This window comes from Oryzias latipes, chromosome 18 (assembly GCF_002234675.1).
Source record: "Oryzias latipes chromosome 18, ASM223467v1".
NCBI classification, from domain to species: domain Eukaryota; kingdom Metazoa; phylum Chordata; class Actinopteri; order Beloniformes; family Adrianichthyidae; genus Oryzias; species Oryzias latipes.
Window position 1 is genome coordinate 13,827,199 of NC_019876.2, and position 22,574 is coordinate 13,849,772.

The 22,574-nt window shown below is 39.5% G+C and overlaps 2 protein-coding genes across 2 annotated transcripts in view; both read left to right on the top strand.

The window, feature by feature from the left end:
• The window catches only part of LOC105358295 (mucin-17), a 31,963-nt gene extending 26,940 nt beyond the window's left edge, over positions 1-5,023 (top strand). The window contains exons 6-12 of the mRNA XM_023948996.1: positions 331-2,153; positions 2,244-2,308; positions 2,380-2,564; positions 3,186-3,490; positions 3,852-3,913; positions 4,012-4,160; positions 4,261-5,023. Coding sequence (XP_023804764.1) covers positions 331-2,153; positions 2,244-2,308; positions 2,380-2,564; positions 3,186-3,490; positions 3,852-3,913; positions 4,012-4,160; positions 4,261-4,349 — 2,678 coding nt within the window. The 3' untranslated portion in view covers positions 4,350-5,023. The remainder of the gene's footprint in view (positions 1-330; positions 2,154-2,243; positions 2,309-2,379; positions 2,565-3,185; positions 3,491-3,851; positions 3,914-4,011; positions 4,161-4,260) is intronic.
• Positions 5,024-7,397: 2,374 nt separating this feature from the next.
• On the top strand, positions 7,398-22,339 carry LOC105358721 (mucin-5AC-like). The gene is made up of 5 exons (XM_023948997.1): positions 7,398-7,424; positions 8,821-10,058; positions 10,329-11,326; positions 19,066-21,719; positions 22,082-22,339. Exons 1-5 carry the CDS (start codon positions 7,398-7,400, stop codon positions 22,337-22,339), a joined length of 5,175 nt encoding a protein of 1,724 aa, XP_023804765.1.
• The last annotated feature ends 235 nt before the right edge of the window (positions 22,340-22,574 follow it).

Here is a 22,574-nt window from a genome sequence, read left to right on the forward strand (position 1 = left end):
CTCTATTCAGTATTTCAAAAGTTATGCTCAAACCCCAGAACAAAATTCTAATCTGAAGTATTTTGCTGTGACTTCAAGTCAAGAGCAATATCACAATTCACTATGAGCATGCAAACAGATATGACAATGGAAGAAATATTGACAGAATTAAGAAAAATCTTGATTTCCTTTTTTTGTTAAACAGTGTTGTAGAAACGGCTATTGATTCACAATACAAAAACACTTCAAGCTGTATTATTTTCTTTGGTAGTTAAATATAGTTAAATTTTTACTCAAAATTTTTGGTTTGTCTCATTGTCACATCACATTTTATGTTTGTCTTTTTCACAGAGATACCCACAATTGAACCAACCACTGTAGCATCTATCATTGCCAACTTTACAGCATCTGTGGCCACAATCAATTCAACAATCACGATCACATCCTCCCCTGTAGCAGTAGCACCGACAATTGTACCATCTCTGAAACCATCAACAATAGCTGTAAAAACTACAGCTGGAGTTGGCTTCACCACAACATTCAAAGCCATAAGCACTATCTTGATTCAACCAATAACCACAACAATTGAGCCAAAAGTTACAACTGCTTTGACTAAGCCACCAGCTACCACAAATAGGGGAGTTAGTACAATTCAGCTAACATCTACAACCAAAGCATCTACTACAGAGAGGCCAGCAACTACAACCACCACAACTAAGCCAACAACTGCAACTACCACAACTAATTCAACAACTACAACCACCACAAATAAGCCAACAACTACAACCACCACAACTAAGCCAGCAACGACAGCCACCACAACTAAGCCAACAACTACAACCACCATAACTAAGCCAACAAGTACAACGACCATAACTAAGCCAACAACTACAACCACCACAACTAATTCAACAACTACAACCACCACAACCAGGCCAACAACTACAACCACCATAACTAAGCCAACAAGTACAACCACCATAACTAAGCCAACAAGTACACCTACCACAACTAATTCAACAACTACTACCACCACAACTAAGCCAACAAGTACAACCACCATAACTAAGCCAACAAGTACAACCACCATAACTAAGCCAACAACTACAACCACCACAACTAATTCAACAACTACAACCACCACAACTAAGCCAACAACTACAACCACCATAACTAAGCCAACAAGTACAACCACCACAACTAATTCAACAACTACTACCACCACAACTACAACCACCACAACTAAGCCAACAAGTACAACCACCACAACTAAGCCAACAAGTACAACCACCTTAACTAAGCCAACAACTACAACCACCACAACTAAATCAACAACTACAACCACCACAACTAGGCCAACAACTACAACCACCATAACTAAGCCAACAAGTACACCCACCACAACTAATTCAACAACTACTACCACCACAACTAAGCCAACAAGTACAACCACCATAACTAAGCCAACAAGTACAACCACCATAACTAAGCCAACAGCTACAACCACCACAACTAATTCAACAACTACAACCACCACAACTAAGCCAGCAACTACAACCACCATAACTAAGCCAACAAGTACAACCACCACAACTAATTCAACAACTACTACCACCACAACTACGCCAACAACTACAACCACCATAACTAAGCCAACAAGTACAACCACCACAACTAAGCCAACAACTACAACCACCACAAGTAAGCCAACAACTGCAACTACCACAACTAATTCAACAACTACAACCATCACAACTAAGCCAACAACTACAACCACCACAACTAATTCAACAACTACAACCACCACAACTAAGCCAACAACTACAACCACCACAACTAATTCAACAACTACAACCACCACAACTAAGCCAACAACTATAACCACCATAACTAAGCCAACAGGTACAACCACCACAACTAAGCCAACAACCACAACCACCACAATTAATTCAACAACTACAACCACCACAACTAAGCCAACAACTACAACCACCATAACTAAGCCAACAACTACAACCACCACAACTAAGCCAACAACTACAACTACTACAGTTCAACCTCCCCCACCACCAGTGTTTGTAGTTGTTGCAGTGTTGATATACACCTTTCAACCCGAACTTGAGGATAAAAACAGCAAAGAGTTCAAGGCTCTTGAAACTCAAGTTGTAGTTTTGGTAGGTAAAATTGTAATACTATGGTTTTTGTAATATATTAAAATGTTGTTATGGTAATTTGAAATCAACTTGTGTTACTACTCTCCACAGTATGAGTTCATCTACAGGGCCAAATTTGGACTGCTCTTTCTTCGTTGTTTTGTAATTGCATTCACGTAAGAATTTTCCTTAAATGTAATACTAACATGTCTTTGCTATGATTAACTATAATGTTGTTTTTGTGCAGACCGTCTACAAGGGGAACACGTGCAATGGATACTGAAGCTCAAATGGGGGTTGAGTTCAGAACAAATGCAACTGCAGCGGAAATTCCCGATTCTAAAACTGTTTCAGAAACCTTAATTCAGGGGGTTGTTAATGCCAGCACCACCTTTAACATCTCTGTTCGAACTGACACCATTCAAGTGATACGTAAGAAAACTATTGCCCAACATTTCCCAGCCAAATTAGCATGTAATAGCTATGGATGACTTTGATATGATGAGTCTCCTTTTTTCTTCTGAAGAAAATGTTGGCTTCTGTAGAAAGAGCACATCAAGTAAACATTAAAAACTAAACTGTTCTTTTGTCTTTGTAATGCTAGTTATATGTAATAACAAAACTTATGGAAGGCATAACAGGCGATGTATGAAAGCTAAAGGCCAGTGCCACCAAAAACATTTTCATAAACAGAAAAAAGTAAACTGTTGGAGCAGTTTCAAACCTAAAAAATTGCCATTTTGTTCCATAGGACACTGCAAAGTATGATCTAACTCCAACGTGGTGCATGCCTGTGCTAGTGATGCTTATTTGTTACGTTTATCTAGTCAAGTAATTTAATTTGAACATGTACACAAAGGTCAATGAAATAGACATTAAGAAGAGTTGAGGCAGGATAAGGACAAACCTTGGTTTGCCTTTATTGCTTAAGAACTTTGTGAAAGGGCTACTGACATGCCATACAAAAATCAACTATATGTGCAATTATCTAGTTGTTTATTAAAATGAGTTAAAATATTTGGTTTGTTTACCTTTTAATGCTTTTTTTCACAGAGACACCTGCAATTATCACAACAACTGCCAATTCTACAGCCACAACAACTGCCAGTTCTACAGCCACAATCAATTCAACAACTACAATGACATCTTCTCCTACAACATTACCAGCAACCATTGTGACAACTTTAAAACCATTAACAACAGATATACAAACGATGCCGATTACTACAACGACAACTACTGAGATAATAACAACAAGACAAATGAGGTTTAGATCACCTGGAGAGACATTCACTACTGATTTGCTGGATTCGTCATCTACTAGATTTACAAGTCGAGCCTCTTTGTTGAAGTCTACAGTAAGTGGAATTCTTTGAGTTTAATATTAGCTAAACACATGCATAGTAGTTACCCATAAAGAAAATGTTATGCATCCAAATAAAACTTAAATTGTGGAAAAATCTGAAAGTTTTTTAACCTTAAAAAATATAATCTAAAATATCCCTCTACTGTAAAATAAAAAATGCTTAATAAATACTTTGAAAAAATGAACATATATAAAAATATTAAATGTATATATTTTTTTAAATGTTACACAATGTCAACATTTTGACATGTTTGGCAATACAGAACAAAATAAAACAATTATTAAAACTATGCATTTCAAGTTTTAAGATATTATACTTAAGCATACAATGAGATATTTTTATATTTCTGCAGCTTGAGCCATACTACAAACAAGGATTTTCGTCATTCCGCTATTTGACAGTGATTGCCTTCAGGTAACCACTCAGAGTTTTGATTTACTCTTGATTTTTTTAATAGATTTACTTTCTTCAAACTTTTGCAATTTTGCTAATGTTGTCCAACGTTTTTGCAGCAATGGATCAATCTTCAACACCATGAACCTTGGTTTTGGATCAACATCTGTTCCTAGTAGCTCTCAGATTGCTAATGTTTTGATTAATGCAGCATCAAACATTACAGCTTTTAATATTGATGTCAACTCTATAACTGTGGATGGCACACGTAAGAAACATTTCATGCTGTTTTAATTTTCTTTAAAAAAATGCACATCACAAAACGGTTTACTAAATCTGTTTTTTTTCTCTCTTTTTGCCATTCACAGAGGTCTCAAATGGAGTGGCCCACAAGATCAGTCTAATTACTGCCTTCTGGATGGTGCTGTTATCATGGTTACTGTCAAGTCAGAACTAGCCTCTGTACTGATTACTCTAAGAAATACTTGTAAAATTGTAATCTTTGTTAAATAAAAAATCTCTCTTTTTAAATCAGAAATAAAAACCAAAGGTAATTCAATTACAATATTCATCAAAGCAAAACAAGATTCAAGCCATCCTGAAAACATTGAAACCAGCACTAAAGACATATTCTGCTTAATCAAATATATCATGGAAACTTTAGGCATTTACATGAAACTCACTTTGGCACTTGTTTTTCTTGTTTGTCCTTTTTTAACCCTTTAACACCGGAAGTGTCGCCAGTGACCGCAATAAACACAAACTCTTTGAAGTCCGTAACTGTTCGACTGTTTATGCAATTAACGTTGTTAAGAAAGGATTTCAGTTTTTCGTGTAATACTTAACTACTGTGTTTCAAATCATTGTGAAGCTCCTTTTCTCATCTTCAGAATCTGTTGGAATTACATCAAATACATTAAAACATCGAAAGCTCCAGTGTTAAATACTTAACTGAGAACCACCTTTTTAGATTTTTCCTATACCGTAGAATATAGAAAATTGTTTTTCTATCTTTAAAAAGCTGCACTTTTATAAGATCATACATAATATTTTAAATAACAGAAATAAATATGTTTTATAAAAAGTGTATTAGTTCTCTAATAAAGGAATTATTATGTACATACAATCAAAGCTTGTCTAGGTATTTTTTTAAGTTTTGCTAAAACCACCTGTACCTATAAAATAGCGTTAATTAATTTTAAGAAGGGGAGGGGGGTATTATATAGCTTAAAGTGATAGATAATGGCTGTACAGTGCAATAAATTGTGCTTTGTCTGATGCAAGGGTGTCTAAACTTTTTCCAAATAGGAAAAAATGAATTAAGGCTATTTTCTTCAAACAGTCACTTTTTTGTGCTCATGTTTAGGCATGCAGATTGTTCTGGGAGATTGGCAGCTATTGCTATAGAAGGAGGGTAAAATGTGTTGATTGGCAATATTTGTTTTAGTATTTATTTATTCCTTTAAGGGTAAATGCATACAACAGTGTAGAATGCTCTAAAAGTAATGAGACACTGTAAATATGCAGGATTATTGCCTAGGCTAATTTCCATCCTCTGTTCCGCCTGCCACCTAGAGACTATAGATAAAATGTGCCTTCTGTTTGGATAATATCCTACAAAATATCGGAATCTGAAGGTGTTTGATGAAAACAAACTATCAAATTAAGAGCCGGTCAAAGAGTGCTGATTGTATGGATTGATTTCTCAGTCTTTTAAGGTACATACACACCAGCCCTGTCGACTCCGTTTCAGTGGCCACTTTTAATGAAAAGTCTATGTTAACCCTTGTTTCAGTATTCCGTGTTCAGAAGTCTTCCGTTCATGTAGGCATACTCCGTAGGCAAGTTTTTAACTATGGTCTCGGGCTCTATGTACAAAATAATTGTGCTTTAATTGATTGTGCGCTGAAAGTTTAACCAGTTGAACTTCTTGGCTGCTAAACTGCGAAAACACTGAACTTTGACCAATCAGGGACTCAGATTTGGTTGTGGCATGTGGGTAGCTTCCTTTTCAAAACATGAAAGAGCCAACCTTTGTAAACATGATCACAAAGGAGAAATGAATAATTACGGTTTGCGCCCAGCTAGAATTATAGAACACCAAGTCTTTCGTATTTTGAAATAAAGCTTTGAAAAAAAAAAGATTGGAACAAGAATTGCAGGATTAACACTGCTTCGACATTTCACATAGAGCCTCTACCAATTGTAGGTGGTGAACTAGCGCTAGTAAACAGTAGAAAAACGAAAGAAGGACACGCCCTTCCCTGCTTCTCTGGTGTGTGAACACCACTGGCTGAATGCACATTCATGAAACCGAGTATTCCCTAACGCGCAACACATGCCCGGTGTGAATGAACCTTTAAAGGAGAACAAATAAATGCCAAAAAAAAAGAATGAAATATAAAGGAAACATTGAGAAGGTTATGGATTACATATCAATGCAAAGATTGCCATAACTGCCTCACGCAGTTATTACTGCTATAGTTTTAATAGGGCTGCCTGTTTTAAACTTTTTGCACAACACAAAGTTTCCTAGAAAAGATAAACTCCAGCAACCCCATGACCCAGAAAGCATATTAGCCGGTTTTGAAAATGGATAGAATAGAATAGAATGGACAACGCAAGGTAAGGTCAATATAACACATTTACAGCTAAATTTAATGGCAAAAAATGAAGACTGTGGTGAGAGCCAAGCAAAGGAGCACCAAGTCAAGAACACAAAGAAAAGATATTAGAGAAATCTTATTTCGAGTGTGAAGAGCCACCATGTAAAGAAGTGTGCCGATGGAAGATTTAGTGCAAGACTAACACACACAATAAATAACATACACAATAGAAAACTCCTAAAAAACCCCCACAGATTCTGGAAAAAAAGAAGAAACCTCAAGGGTGCCCACATGAAGGAGGGATCCTCCCCTGGACAGCGGACAATGTAACAGTAACAGAACTCTTAGAGAGAAATAGCTTATCTAATTCTAATACAAGTTTAAATAGTCCTAGCACACATGTGTCAAACTCAAGGCCCGTGGGCAAAATGGGCCCGCCATGTCATTTTATGTGGCCCCCGAGAGCATTAAAGTTTTTAATTTCTTAAGATAAAAAATAAAATTTGGCATGTATTTATTCATATCTAGGGAGAATCTGACTTGTCATATCGGATTGGGCAACTATACATTAGGACCTATGCACTGTCCATATAACGCAACCTGACAGAATCAAATGTAAAAAGATTTATGCTAGAGTGACAAGCAAGCATATGTTTTCTATGCAACTGTAATTGTCACTTTAAAAAGTTATTATAAATAAATAAATGAGTTATTTAACAGATATATTTATTACAGGTACATTTTTTTTCATTTCATTTAGTTATATGTATAAATTATATCTGGCCTTTTAAGGACAGCCACTATGTTGATGTGGCCCTTGGTGAAAATGAGTTTGACACCCCTGGTGTAGCAGATGGGCCTCATCCAGATGAGTTGGGGGAAGTGGCTGGAAGTGCAAAATGAGCCAGAGGCAGGATCACCCGGAGGTGAGTGGGAAAGAGGAACAATGCATGAATCCCATTGCACCAAACAGAGGCGTGGAGAACTGAATGATAGATAAATTATCGAAAACAGAGGAGAGAAGGAGAGGATAAGTAGATGAGAGTAGAGGACAGAATACAAGTGCACCATAGTTTCCCCAGCTTCTGGTAAAGGTTAAGCTTAGGGTTCAGGTCAGGGCTAGGCTAAAAAAAAGGGGGAAGGGGGTACGGTTCTGTTATTGTTATTACGTTTAATTCAAACATGTTAATAGTAAGTTATATTTTCTCTGTTGACTAGCTAGTCTGGCAGTAAGCCTGTCCAAAGAGGAATGTTTTAAGCCTAACTTTGAATGTAGAAATTGTGTCGGCCTCTCTTACACGAGCTGGGAGCTTATTCCATAAGACAGAGGCTTGGTGGCTAAAGGCTCTACCTCCAACTATGCTTTTACAAATTATAGGAACCACAAGCAGTCCTGCATTTTGTGAGCGAAGTGTTCTGTTTGGGTGGTAAGACACCATGAGATATTTAATAGAGGATGGGGTCATATGATGTAAGGTAAGGGTGCTCATTACGCCGATCGCGATCGACCGGTCGATCTTGGAGGACATGAGGGTAGATTGCAGGCCAGCAAAGATAAATGACAAATCCGTCAGCGAATCAAAAGAGATGTACATGACTTGATTGAAATGCAGTATGGCCAATCGAACATACTCTGAAACATACGTCACTGCAAGTGTGTGTTTAAATACACTGAGCGTGAATTCTGTCTGTCATCAGAAAATCACTATTTGCCCCGCAGCACGTCAAGACCCTGGCAGAAGACCACTCCGGCCCACTGAGTGTTTATTGAGGTCCTGATCGCTCCGTGGGCCTCAGCAGTTCCTGCCCGATAGATCCGAGCCCACTAAAGGAGCTGTGTTTTCCTGTAGCATGGGCTTCTGAAGCGCCGCCCACAGAGCCAGCAGTGCTTTAGAAATGCCATGCTCCCCTCGTTGCACGGTTTACAGCATGGCATGAAATACAATAGTCGCTGCTTTCTGTTTTTGTATTAAAACGCCTCATCTGTTAAAACTAAGGTATTAACATAAGTATTAATCTCCTCACATAGATTTGTGTACTCTTACTCTTACTCCCACTACAAGTGCTTCTGGCGCCGCCCGGAGCGGCAGCCTGTCACAGCAGCTCCCTCTCTGTCGTGTTTTTTGTTTCGTGTGTTTTTTTTTGGATTATTCTTACTACTTTTCCTACTTTTTGCTTCTACTTTTGAACTTTTAAAAGTACACAACCATGGATGTGCAATTTTCAAGACTAGTTCTTTGGCTCTTTTTTCTCGCTGGACTGCTTCTATTGACATCGGGGGACCCCAACAGCCGCGGCTCCATTGTTTACACACGTTAACAGCTGCTCGCGTACCACAACACCGGGCTGCACTACGTGGACATCCCCGCCGAGATCAGGAGGAAAAGAAGAAGAGGATGCAGAGCAGGAGTTAGGCGCCGAGAGAGGAGAAGTCGGTATAAACCATGCCTGCCGACTGTTGTTATGGGCAACGTGAGATCTCTCCCTAACAAGCTGAAAGAGCTAACGGCGCTAACTCGACTACACAGAGAGTATCGGGAGAGCAGCATCTTGTGCTTCACAGAGACTTGGCTGAATGATCTTTCCTCTGACGAACATGTCTCCCTGAACGGATTTCACCTCGTGAGAGCGGATCGGACAGCTAGAGAGAGCGGCAAGAGGAAAGGAGGTGGGTTAGCGATGTTTGTGAACGACAAATGGTGCAACCCGAGACACATCTGTGTCAAAGAGAGGCTCTGTACGCGGGACATTGAGCTGCTGGCTGTCGGACTTCGGCCATATTACTTGCCGCGCGAGTTCTCGCACGTTATCGCGATAACTGCGTATATTCCCCCATCTGCTATCGCAGAGGTGGCCTGTGAGCTTCTTCACACTGTGGTGTCTCAGCTGCAGACAGCACACCCCCATTCCTTTTTTCTTATATCCGGAGACTTTAATCATGCTTCACTTTCCTCCACTCTCCCAAACTTCACCCAGTATGTTACGTGCCACACCAGAAACAACAAGACACTGGACCTACTGTATGCAAATGTGAAGGATGCCTACAGCTGTTCCCCCCTCCCCCCACTAGGTTGCTCAGATCACAACCTGGTTCACATTTTCCCTATCTATAAACCTGTGGTGAAACAACAACCTCCAACTACAAGATCGGTGAGAAGATGGACAGAAGAGGCCAGTGAGGAGCTGAGGGACTGTTTTGAGACCACAGACTGGGAGGTGCTATGTGGATCGCATGAGGACATCGACAGTCTGACACACTGCATTACAGACTACATAAACTTCTGTGTGGAGAACGCTGTGCCCTCCAGGATGGTGCGGTGTTTCCCCAACAATAAACCGTGGGTGACCCCTGAGCTGAAGACCCTGTTAAACCAAAAAAAGAGGGCTTTTAGGTCAGGAGCCAAAGAGGAACTGAGGAGGGTGCAGAAGGAACTTAAAGTGAAGATTAAGGAAGACAAGGGGAACTACAGAGAGAAGGTGGAAAACCAACTACAACAAAAGAATGTGAAAGAGGTCTGGAGAGGCCTGAAAACCATCTCTGGACTCAATAAAGACAAAAGGTGCAATCAGGGTGATCAAGAGTGGGCTAACAAGCTCAATCATTTTTCAATAGATTTGATCCAGGGCCCACTCCCCCCACAACTACCCAGCCATCATCGGACCACTCGAAACCCCCAATATGCCGGTCACAGCTCCCACCCCCCATCTGCCTATCAACGTCTGTGCCACCAAACGTCCTCAGGACAAGATTAACACTCCCCCCCCCAACCCCCTCCACAATCCCCTACTTTGCATTGCATAACTGCCAGCACCCAAACTCCCCCATCCAGCCTCAACATAACAAAGGAGCAGGTGAGAAGAGAGCTTCGGAGGATCAAGACCAGGAAAGCCACAGGTCCAGATGGCATCTGCTCCAGACTGCTCAGGGACTGCGCTGACCAACTCTGCCTGGTTGTAGCATACATGTTCAACCTGAGCCTCGACATGAGGAGGGTCCCTGTGCTGTGGAAAACCGCCTGCGTGGTCCCAGTACCAAAGACCGCACAGGCAAGGGAGCCCAATCATTACAGACCTGTGGCTTTAACGTCTCACCTAATGAAGACCCTAGAGAGACTGATCCTGAATCACCTCCAGCCCCTAGTGAGCCCAGTGCTTGACCCCCTGCAGTTTGCATATCAACCTGGCATCGGAGCGGATGACGCTGTCATCTACTTGATGCACAGAACTCTGCTACACCTCGAGGAACCTGGAAGTACTGTCAGAATCATGTTCTTGGACTTCTCCAGCGCCTTCAATACCATTCAACCACCACTGCTGAGGGGAAAGCTGGTAGATGCGGGGGTTGACAACCAGCTGACCTCGTGGATTGTTGACTACCTCACCAACAGACCACAGTACGTGAGGCTCCAGGACTGTGTGTCTGCCCAGGTGGTCTGCAGCACGGGGGCACCACAAGGGACAGTGCTCTCTCCTTTTCTCTTCACCCTATACACATCCGACTTCCAATATGACTCAAACAGCTGCCATATCCAGAAGTTCTCCGATGACACAGCCATCGTTGGACGCGTTTCAGAGGGAAACGATCTGGAATACAAGAAGGTGATCAAGGACTTTGTGGACTGGTGTGAACTCAATCACCTTCACATCAATGCCACCAAAACAAAAGAGATGGCGGTCGACTTCCGGAAAAAGGCTTCTCAGCCTCCCCCCGTAGTCATTCAGGGACTGAACATCGAGAGGGTGGATGTGTACAAATATCTTGGTGTTCACATGAACAATAAACTGGACTGGTCAGACAACACAAAGGTCCTGCACAAGAAGGGCCAAAGTCGCCTCCACCTCCTGAGGAGACTGAGGTCCTTTGGTGTGTGCAGGCCACTACTCAGGACCTTCTACGAGACTGTCGTTGCATCAGCAACTTTCTATGCTGTGGTCTGCTGGTGTGGAGGCATTAGTGAAAGGGATAAAAAGAAACTGGACAAGCTGGTCAAGAGAGCTAGCTCTGTCCTGGGCTGTCCCCTGGACTCAGTAGACTCTGTAGGTGAGAGGAGGATGCTGACCAAGCTGTCCAGCATCCGGAACAACCCCTCCCACCCCCTGTATGCGACGGTGAGGACAATGAGGAGCTCGTTCAGCCAGAGACTGCTGCACCCACAGTGCAAAAAAGAGCGTTACCGGAGGTCCTTCATCCCAACAGCAATCAGACTATACAATAACACGGTCTAGGACTGATGAAACCGCTGCTGCTATTTATTGCCTTATTTAATCCGTTATTTATACTGTACTTTTACTTCCACCTTGTATTATTTTTATTCTTAATCATTGCTACTGTGTTTTTTGTACTTTCCAACTGCTATTTTTTCTTGTTTTTGGCTGCTGTGACAACCTAATTTCCCCCCTGGGGATCAATAAAGTCCTATCTATCTATCTATCTATCTATCTATCTATCTATCTATCTATCTATCTATCTATCTATCTATCTATCTATCTATCTATCTATCTATCTATCTATCTATCTATCTATCTTACTGTGTAGTTTTTGAATTATCAGTACATAAACAATGTTATGCACCAATAGTTCATAACACTATGTTTATTACACAATATTTCAGTCTCAAAATACTATATATATATATATATATATATATATATATATATATATATATATATATATATATATATATATATATATATATATATATATATATATATATATATATATATATATATATAAATCAGTTGTTCAGGTAACTGTCAGGTCAGGTCAGGTCAAACTGAAAAGTAACATATGATTTGTATGTTGTGCATTCAGTCTGAAAGAAATGACAAACTATGATTTATAGGCCAATCATGTCACATTCTGCATTTCAGGATATTCATTTATTCATTGTTTTTGATGGAATTTTAACTTTTTGTCTTGACTGAACAAAGATCTACTTTCTTTCTTACACAAACTATGTATCGACTTGAATGAAAGGGTTTTTTCCACATTCAGTTGTCAAGCTGAGTAAAATTTGAATTATTTGGCTCCTAACTAAACAGTTATGAGAACATTTTTAAGTCACAGGCATATTCACATAACCCATTTGTTTTGTCTCTCCGGCTCCACTTATATTGCTTATTTACCATTTGTGCTCAGGTACCACAATTCCTGATTAAGTGGGGTAATTTTTAAAGCTAAAAGTTCTGTAATGTTTGTTCGTTTCACCAGAAGTTTTTCAATTTTGTGGCAACATTGTTCAGCCATTATAAATACACAAGAAGTCACATCATTCCTGATTTTGGACAATATTTGTGACATTTTGTATGTTTTGTAAAGCAGTTCGGGGATAAAACTTGGTGGTACACATTTCAAGTAAACACTTACCCTTGGATCCAAACCAGATTGATTATTTTGTTATGATGCTGAACAATCACGGAGTGATATTTCAAACATAGCACACCTAAATCTGTTGAAAATACAGTCAAAGGCATTAGGTTTTTGTACTGAAAATCTGAAATCTTGTCATTTCATTACGTTTGTGTTTGTGAAATTACCCCGCAAGGATATATCATTCAAAAATGTGAACTGTCACAATTTAACCTGTCAATAGTGAAACAAGAAAATCCCGTTTTTTCACTTCCGTAAAACGAAATAACAATACTTGACCTGATATTTGCTTGCAGCATAAAACTGACTCAATTTTTGGTTTATTCAGTATGTCTCTTGTCTATTTGGTTTCATATTTAAAATTAAAATTCTTCACAGCTTCCGACAAAACCCTTTGAGTCACGTCACAGTCTTCTGACACTTAACCATTATAAAAGACCTGTCCTAGCATCACTCCAAGAGTTGAAGAGTCAAAAGGATAATGTTCGAGCGATCTCTGAATTGTACTTGCTGGATTTAAGATTCTTTTAAGGAGCTTACCTTATTAGTAAGTAGAAGAACTTTCATAATATGCTATCTTTAAGAATTTATTTTGTGTTGCATGAAGTGAAATTTGATTTTATTTATTTATAGATGTTTGCCAATAGGCTGAAACCCATAAATAGGCAAATTCGGAGACTAAACTGACTAAAATGACAACATTTTCCCAAAATTTGGCAAATAAATATAACAAAACTGTAAATATCTAAAAAAGTATAAATACATATATACAAAAGAGATCAATAGGAAAATACTAAAATGAACTAACAAACTTACTAAGCTATACTGGCATCCCTGCCCTTAGACCCTTCTTCGCGGCAAGGAAAAACTCCTAAAGAAAATGGATTCCGGAAAAAACGAAGAAACCTCAGTGGTGCCCACATGAAGGAGGGATCCTCCCCCAGGACGGACAGGCGATTTACCAGAACTCTTAGAGAAGAATTAACTTATCTAACGCTACAACTACATATATAAAGTCCAGCAGATGAGCTTCATCCAGCCGTAGTTGTGGGGACAGTCAAAGGCGCGAGTCGAGCCGGAGACAGGATCCACCGCCAGGTATTGGAGCAGGAGCAGAGACGAGGTACTCGGTCAGGTACAGAGCAGAGACGAGCCAGAGATGAGCCATAGGCAGGATCCACAGCCAGGTGTAGGAGTGGGAGCAAAGGCGAGGTACACGGTCAGGAACAGGAGCACGGATGAGCAAACTGGAGTCTGGAAGCACTCCCACTCCCCAGGAGGGGAGAGGAAAAGAGGGACAATACATGAATCGCACTGCACCAAACAGAGGCATGGAGAACTAAATGATAAATGATGATCAAAAATAGAGAAGAGAAGAAGGGTAGAAGTAGATGAGAAAAGAGGACAGAACCATAGAGCACCATAGTTACCCCAGCTTCAACTTCTAGCAGCCTTTTAAAACATTGCAGGATTAACACTGCTTCGACATTTCACATAGAGCCTCTACCAATTGTAGGTGGTGAACTAGCGCATTAGGCTAAGGCATTAGGTTTTTGTACTGAAAATCTGAAATCTTGTCATTTCATTACGTTTGTGTTTGTGAAATTACCCCGCAAGGGGTAATATATCATTTAAAAATGTGAACTGTCACAATTTAACCTGTCAATAGTGAAAACAAGAAAATCCCGTTTTTTCACTTCCGTAATACAAAATAACAATACTTGACCTGATATTTGCTTGCAGCATAAAACTGACTCAATTTCTGGTTTATTCAGTATGTCTCCTGTCTATTTGGTTTCATATTTAAAATTAAAATTCTTCACAGCCTCCGACAAAACCCTTTGAGTCACGTCACAGTCTTCTGACACTTAGCAATTATAAAAGACCTGTCCTAGCATCACTCCAAGAGTTGAAGAGTCAAACGGATAATGTTCGAGCGATCTCTGAATTGTACTTGCTGGATTTAAGATTCTTTTAAGGAGCTTACCTTATTAGTAAGTAGAAGAACTTTCATAATATGCTATCTTTAAGAATTTATTTTGTGTTGCATGAAGTGAAATTTGATTTTATCTATTTATAGATGTTTGCCAATAGGCTGAAACCCATAAATAGGAAAATTCGGAGACTAAACTGACTAAAATGACAACATTTTCCCAAAATTTGGCAAATAAATATAACAAAACCGTAAATATATAAAATAAAATAACGTAACAGATAAATTAATTATTTCAATTACCTTTGACATATACCTCTGATGCTTCAGGTTCAAAGGAGTATTTTAAAATGAAAGAGCATTAACTAATGAAAAAAATAAAGAACAAGGGTCATATTTGATAATATATATATATATATATATATATATATATATATATATATATATATATATATATATATATATATATATATATATATATATATATATTTTTTACATTCGACTAAAAGGTTATGTGTTTGACAAGAAAATCATTTACATTTAAAAACATTGACAGGGACTGAAAGGCAAATAAAAAGTATTCTTCACCAGTGAAATCTTAAAAGTATTAATGAAACTAAAACAAATCAAAATGTTTTTCTTAAACAGATTGGGATCACTAAACTTTGTGGTTTGGGTAATACGCAGATTAATGTATCTATAAATTATGTACAATGAAGGCAAACAGTCTTTAAAATACTTAAAGTAAAAATGTGTTAACAGTTAACGTGCCCCAGTTTTCTTTTGTTTTGACAATGTTCTTATTATTTGTGTTAACAAACATACTTTACGTCATCTCCACACTGCACAAAACTTAGCCTATAGAATTTTTAGGGTCCAATTAAAAGTGCAATACTCAGTCCTACATTTAATAATCCCAAATTCCATTTAATTGGTTGCTGTTTTCACTCTGGTAGCATTTTCGAGCATGGACCACCTGGCCAGCTTTAAGAGGTGTTGTAGTCCCTGAATCGATTGCAGAGTTCTACCAGGTCGTAAAAAAAAATAATAAAATAAAATAAAAGAGTAATTTTTTAAAAATAATTAGTAAATTCCGATCGAGACAAATACCTTTCATAAATGATGACAAGCAGGCTTTCACAGGTCTGAAGTTGAGGTTCACCTTGATAGTTGGACCGATATGAAAATTCAGGAGCTCCTCAACAAATGAAATAATATCTCACACTTTTCCTACTTTGTAGCACAAAGTCCTGTGCAATGCAAAACTATATATAATAAATACTGCAACCCACCCCCTTTAGCCATTAAACATGAAGTAAACACTGCATGCAAGGCTGAAGACAAACAAGCAAATCATAGGTTGGTGGAAATGCCAATAGTTGAATTATCTTCCTCTAGGGGTAGGTACTGAGCCAGCACAGCAAACTCAGGGGAAACAGCAAGGCGGCAAACCGGGTCCTCAGCTAGTGTTAGAAAAACGACTCAACTAAGGAGGCAGTAGAATCTGTGATAAGGTATGACCCAAAATGCTGGAGAACAGGCTTGTGACAATAAATGTAATAAACGTAAATATGAAGAAAACAGAAACAAAAGACCGAGAGAACAGATGAACTAAGATGCAAGACCTGAAAACCAGACACAAATTGACTAAGCATGATTTACTCAAATCGTTTATAGTTCAAAATTTGGATCTGATGTGACTGTGACGGGGGGAACAGACAGAATATTAAATCAACCAAGAAAACAGCTTTTAAAAAAAAGCAAACAAAAGAGAAGAATCACTACATTACCCCTCCCTAAAGGGGCTGATTCCAGATGCCCCAACACTATGCTAGTAGGAGGGACGGTATCATTGCAAACCCCTTAGGACAGTGGCCCCCGACCTTTTTGAAGCCACAGACCGGTATGATGTCAGAAAAAGTTTTCAAGGACAGGTCTGTAACCCTTGTGCTATCCTAGGCACTTTAACATTGGGAGTTGGGTCATCTAGACCCCACTAGACAGTGCCCTGAACCTTTTTTCTTCAATGATTTGTGATCTTCACTGGTGTCCATGGATTACATGAAATCTTTCCACCTTTATCCACCTTTGTCATGGTAGGGAGAACACGTCAATGTAAGGGTGGGGTCATCTAAGATAGCACAAGGGTTAAGATGATTATTGTAGCACCGCTATGATGGAGGAGTAACAGCGACGAACTTTGAGCTTTTATTTTGACACGTTTGTCATTGCACATCGCACAGGTGTCCTCATCCTCTCCCCTTCCCAAACTCATAGTGCAAAAAAGAAGTAGTGTCTATTTAATGTAGCTTTCTTTTTTTTGGAAGTCAAAGCCTCCTCTTCTGTCTCCTGGCTGGGCCTTTTTTCCCTTGGCAAAGAAACTTTCCAAAGACTCATTTTGCTAGGTTTCATTTTAGAGGTAACCTATCACGTGACCGAGAAGAGCGCCTTGGCCTGCGTTAAGAGTGACAGAGAAGGATGTAGCAGAGAATAGGGCAATTTTTCAAAGTAAAACATCTTTCAGATTCCAAAATAAATAAAACGGAAGTAATGTAAGTTATTTACTCTTTCTGTGCGGCCCGGAACCAAATGACCCACGGACCGGTACCGGTCCACGGTCCGGGGGTTGGGAACTGCTGCCTTAGGAGCTGAGCAGGAAGAGGAGCAGTTGCCACAATCTTCCCCGGGAACAGGGAACTTGTTGTCCTTTGGCAAATGAGTCCACCTGTTTTATATATCACAATTCTGATCCCAAATTCACCTAATAAATTTCTGTTGTTAAAAAAGACAACTTTTGGTGTTTAACGTTAAATATTTGAATATACAGTCTCATGACACTAAAATTCAGTTCTGGAAATTGTGTAACATATAAATTAGGACTAGGAAGTAACAAAATCATAAACTCTGTCTAATAGTAGGGTTTTTCTTCTTTTTCAGTAGCTGTTGACAATTCTTCGCTTTAATCGCAAAAACGCAGCAAGTGGAAACTGTTTCCTATGTCATTTGAGATAAACAAATGCATTGCAGCTTCACCCTACAAGAGTGGGTTTAAACGGATGTCTTTGTACTTCCTTTCAAATTTCATTATCAAAAGTTGCTCCGAATAGATTGCAACAGTGTATTTTGTATATTATATTAGGATTGGTCCAAATAAAATTCTAAAATGCACAAGAGCATAGTACTCCATCAGCACAATAATATATGTTTAACTGCAAAGGCATTTGAATAAATCATACCTGTACTCTTCATGGACAATATTTGCTTTGAATTAAAACCAGAACTGAACTGACAGTTTAGTTGAGTAGAAAAAGAAAGTGCTCTGTCAAAGAAGGCAAAAACAGCGTGACCACCCTGAAACAATAAAAACAAACATATGTTTTGATAGTGCTCCATACAGCTAGAGATAAGAGTTCTATAAATTTGGAATTAGACTGATGCTTCTGTATAACCCTTGTGCTATCTTAGATGACCCCACCCTAACTTTGACGTGTCATTCCTACCATGACAAAGGTGGAAAGATTTCAAGTAATCCATGGACATCAGTGAAGATCACAAATCATTGAAGAAAAAAGGTTCAGAGCACTGTCTTGTGGGTCTAGATGACCCAACGTTACAGTGCCTAGGATAGCAAGAGTTACAGTGCCTTTAAGTATAATTGTGCTTAAACATAAAAAAAATGTTTTGATGGTTTAATCTAATGTATTTTACTGTAATTGTATTATATTAAAGCTTTTTAGAAACACTTTGCAATAACCACAAAATCACTTATTTAAAAAAAATGACTCAAAAGTTCCTTTTTATTTGTTAATAAGTAGGATCCACATGTGACCTTTAATTGAGAAATGAAGAAAGTTAAATATATGATTTTTTTTCTGTTTGCTGATAGAATGTTTATTGTACATTCTAGGTGACTAGAGACCCAAAATGGTGCTTGGTAAAATATTATGGCTCCTACTTGTCATAATAGGTAAGTTACAATTAAAGTGATTAATACAAAGAAATACATTTTTTTTAACTAATGTAGAAAAATATCTTATTGCAGATACTCCAGCAACATCCACAAAAGAATCAATATTAATGGATGCATCATCAATATCACTCACTGTGAATATAAGTGACATCTGTGACTGTTGCTGTGAATGTTGTTATGACAAACAGCAAACAACAAAAACTTACAACCCTACCACAATAACAAACATTTGTGAAAATGCATCAGCAACAACACGAGAACCACCTGGATCATCAACTGAAACCTCAACAACAGATTCTTTTACCACAACCTCATTTGTATCAACATCTACAACATCACCCACTACCACAACTGAAAACAGCACTGCTTTTACTTCAACAAACACTTCATCCTATTCAACATCACATGCTTCCACTGAATCTACCGGAACTTCGGCCCAAACAACAATTACATTTTGCTCAACAACAGCTACAGATGAAACCACAACACAGACGTCGTCTGCAAGTACAACATCTACATCTACATTAACGCCCTTTACATTTGCTTCAACAAGTCCTACGTTTTCAGCAACAATATCTTCCCAGACTACGTCTCCCTCTCTAACTACATCATCAACAGCTTTAACGACAACAGAAACCTCAACAACAGATTCTTTCACTACAACCCCTTTTGTAGCAACATCTACAACACCACCCACTAGCACAATTGAAACCAGCACTGCTTTTACCTCAGCAAAAACTTCTACTTCATCAGCAAGTGCTTCCACTGCATCTACCAGCACTTCAGCGCAAACAACAATTACATTTGGCTCGACAACAGCCACAGATGAAACCACAACAACGTCGTCTGCAAGTACAACATTCACAACCTTTCCTACAGAGACCACCGCTATTTCCACAACAAGCTTTTCAAGCACTGCCTCAACTTCATCGACATCAACCCCGCTTACATTTGCTTCAACAAGTCCTACGTTTTCCGCAACAATATCTTCCCAGACTACGTCTCCCTCTCTAACTACATCAACAGCTTTAACGACAACAGAAACCTCAACAACAGATTCTTTCACCTCAACCCCTTTTGTAGCAACATCTACAACACCACCCACTAGCACAATTGAAACCAGCACTGCTTTTACCTCAGCAAAAACTTCTACTTCATCAGCAAGTGCTTCCACTGCTTCTACCAGCACTTCAGCGCAAACAACTATTACATTTGGCTCGACAACAGCCACAGATGAAACCACAACAACGTCGTCTGCAAGTACAACATTCACAACCTTTCCTACAGAGACCACCGCTATTTCCACAACAAGCTTTTCAAGCACTGCCTCAACTTCATCTACATCAACGCCGTTTACATTTGCTTCAACAAGTCCTACGTTTTCCGCAACAATATCTTCCCAGACTACGTCTCCCTCTCTAACTACATCATCAACAGCTTTAACGTCAACAGAAACCTCAACAACAGATTCTTTCACTACAACCCCTTTTGTAGCAACATCTACAACACCACCCACTAGCACAATTGAAACCAGCACTGCTTTTACCTCAGCAAAAACTTTTACTTCATCAGCAAGGGCTTCCACTGCATCTACCAGCACTTCAGCGCAAACAACAATTACATTTGGCTCGACAACAGCCACAGATGAAACCACAACGACGTCGTCTGCAAGTACAACATTCACAACCTTTCCTACAGAGACCACCGCTATTTCCACAACAAGCTTTTCAAGCACTGTCTCAACTTCATCTACATCAACGCCATTTACATTGGCTTCAACAAGTCCTACGTTTTCCGCAACAATATCTTCCCAGACTACGTCTCCCTCTCTAACTACATCATCAACAGCTTTAGCGACAACAGAAACCTCAACAACAGATTCTTTCACCACAACCCCTTTTGTAGCAACATCTACAACACCACCCACTAGCACAATTGAAACCAGCACTGCTTTTACCTCAGCAAAAACTTCTACTTCATCAGCAAGTGCTTCTACTGCTTCTACCAGCACTTCAGCGCAAACAACTATTACATTTGGCTCGACAACAGCCACAGATGAAACCACAACAACGTCGTCTGCAAGTACAACATTCACAACCTTTCCTACAGAGACCACCGCTATTTCCACAACAAGCTTTTCAAGCACTGCCTCAACTTCATCGACATCAACGCCATTTACATTTGCTTTAACAAGTCCTACGTTTTCCGCAACAATATCTTCCCAGACTTCGTCTCCCTCTCTAACTACATCATCAACAGCTTTAACGACAACAGAAACCTCAACAACAGATTCTTTCACTACAACCCCTTTTGTAGCAACATCTACAACACCACCCACTAGCACAATTGAAACCAGCACTGCTTTTACCTCAGCAAAAACTTCTACTTCATCAGCAAGTGCTTCCACTGCATCTACCAGCACTTCAGCGCAAACAACTATTACATTTGGCTCGACAACAGCCACAGATGAAACCACAACAACGTCGTCTGCAAGTACAACATTCACAACCTTTCCTACAGAGACCACCGCTATTTCCACAACAAGCTTTTCAAGCACTCCCTCAACTTTACCTACATCAACCCCGTTTACATTTGCTTCAACAAGTCCTACTTTTTCCGCAACAATATCTTCCCAGACTACGTCTCCCTCTCTAACTACATCATCAACAGCTTTAACGACAACAGAAACCTCAACAGATTCTTTCACCTCAACCCCTTTTGTAGCAACATCTACAACACCACCCACTAGCACAATTGAAACCAGCCCTGCTTTTACCTCAGCAAAAACTTTTACTTCATCAGCAAGTGCTTCCACTGCATCTACCAGCACTTCAGCGCAAACAACAATTACATTTGGCTCGACAACAGCCACAGATGAAACCACAACGACGTCGTCTGCAAGTACAACATTCACAACCTTTCCTACAGAGACCACCGCTATTTCCACAGTAAGCTTTTCAAGCACTGTCTCAACATCATCTACATCAACGCCGTTTACATTTGCTTCAACAAGTCCTACGTTTTCCACAACAAAATCTTCCCAGACTACGTCTCCCTCTCTAACTACATCATCAACAGCTTTAACGACAACAGAAACCTCAACAGATTCTTTCACCTCAACCCCTTTTGTAGCAACATCTACAACACCACCCACTAGCACAATTGAAACCAGCCCTGCTTTTACCTCAGCAAATACTTTTACTTCATCAGCAAGTGCTTCCACTGCATCTACCAGCACTTCAGCGCAAACAACTATTACATTTGGCTCGACAACAGCCACAGATGAAACCACAACAACGTCGTCTGCAAGTACAACATTCACAACCTTTCCTACAGACACCACCGCTATTTCCACAGTAAGCTTTTCAAGCACTGCCTCAACATCATCTACATCAACGCCGTTTACATTTGCTTCAACAAGTCCTACGTTTTCCACAACAAAATCTTCCCAGACTACGTCTCCCTCTCTAACTACATCATCAACAGCTTTAACGACAACAGAAACCTCAACAACAGATTCTTTCACCACAACCCCTTTTGTAGCATCATCTGCAACACCACTTACTAGCACAATTGAAACCAGCACTGCTTTTACCTCAGCAAAAACTTCTACTTCATCAACAAGTGCTTCCACTGCATCTACCAGCACTTCAGCGCAAACAACTATTACATTTGGCTCGACAACAGCCACAGATGAAACCACAACAACGTCGTCTGCAAGTACAACATTCACAACCTTTCCTACAGAGAACACCGCTATTTCCACAACAAGCTTTTCAAGCACTGCCTCAACTTCATCTACA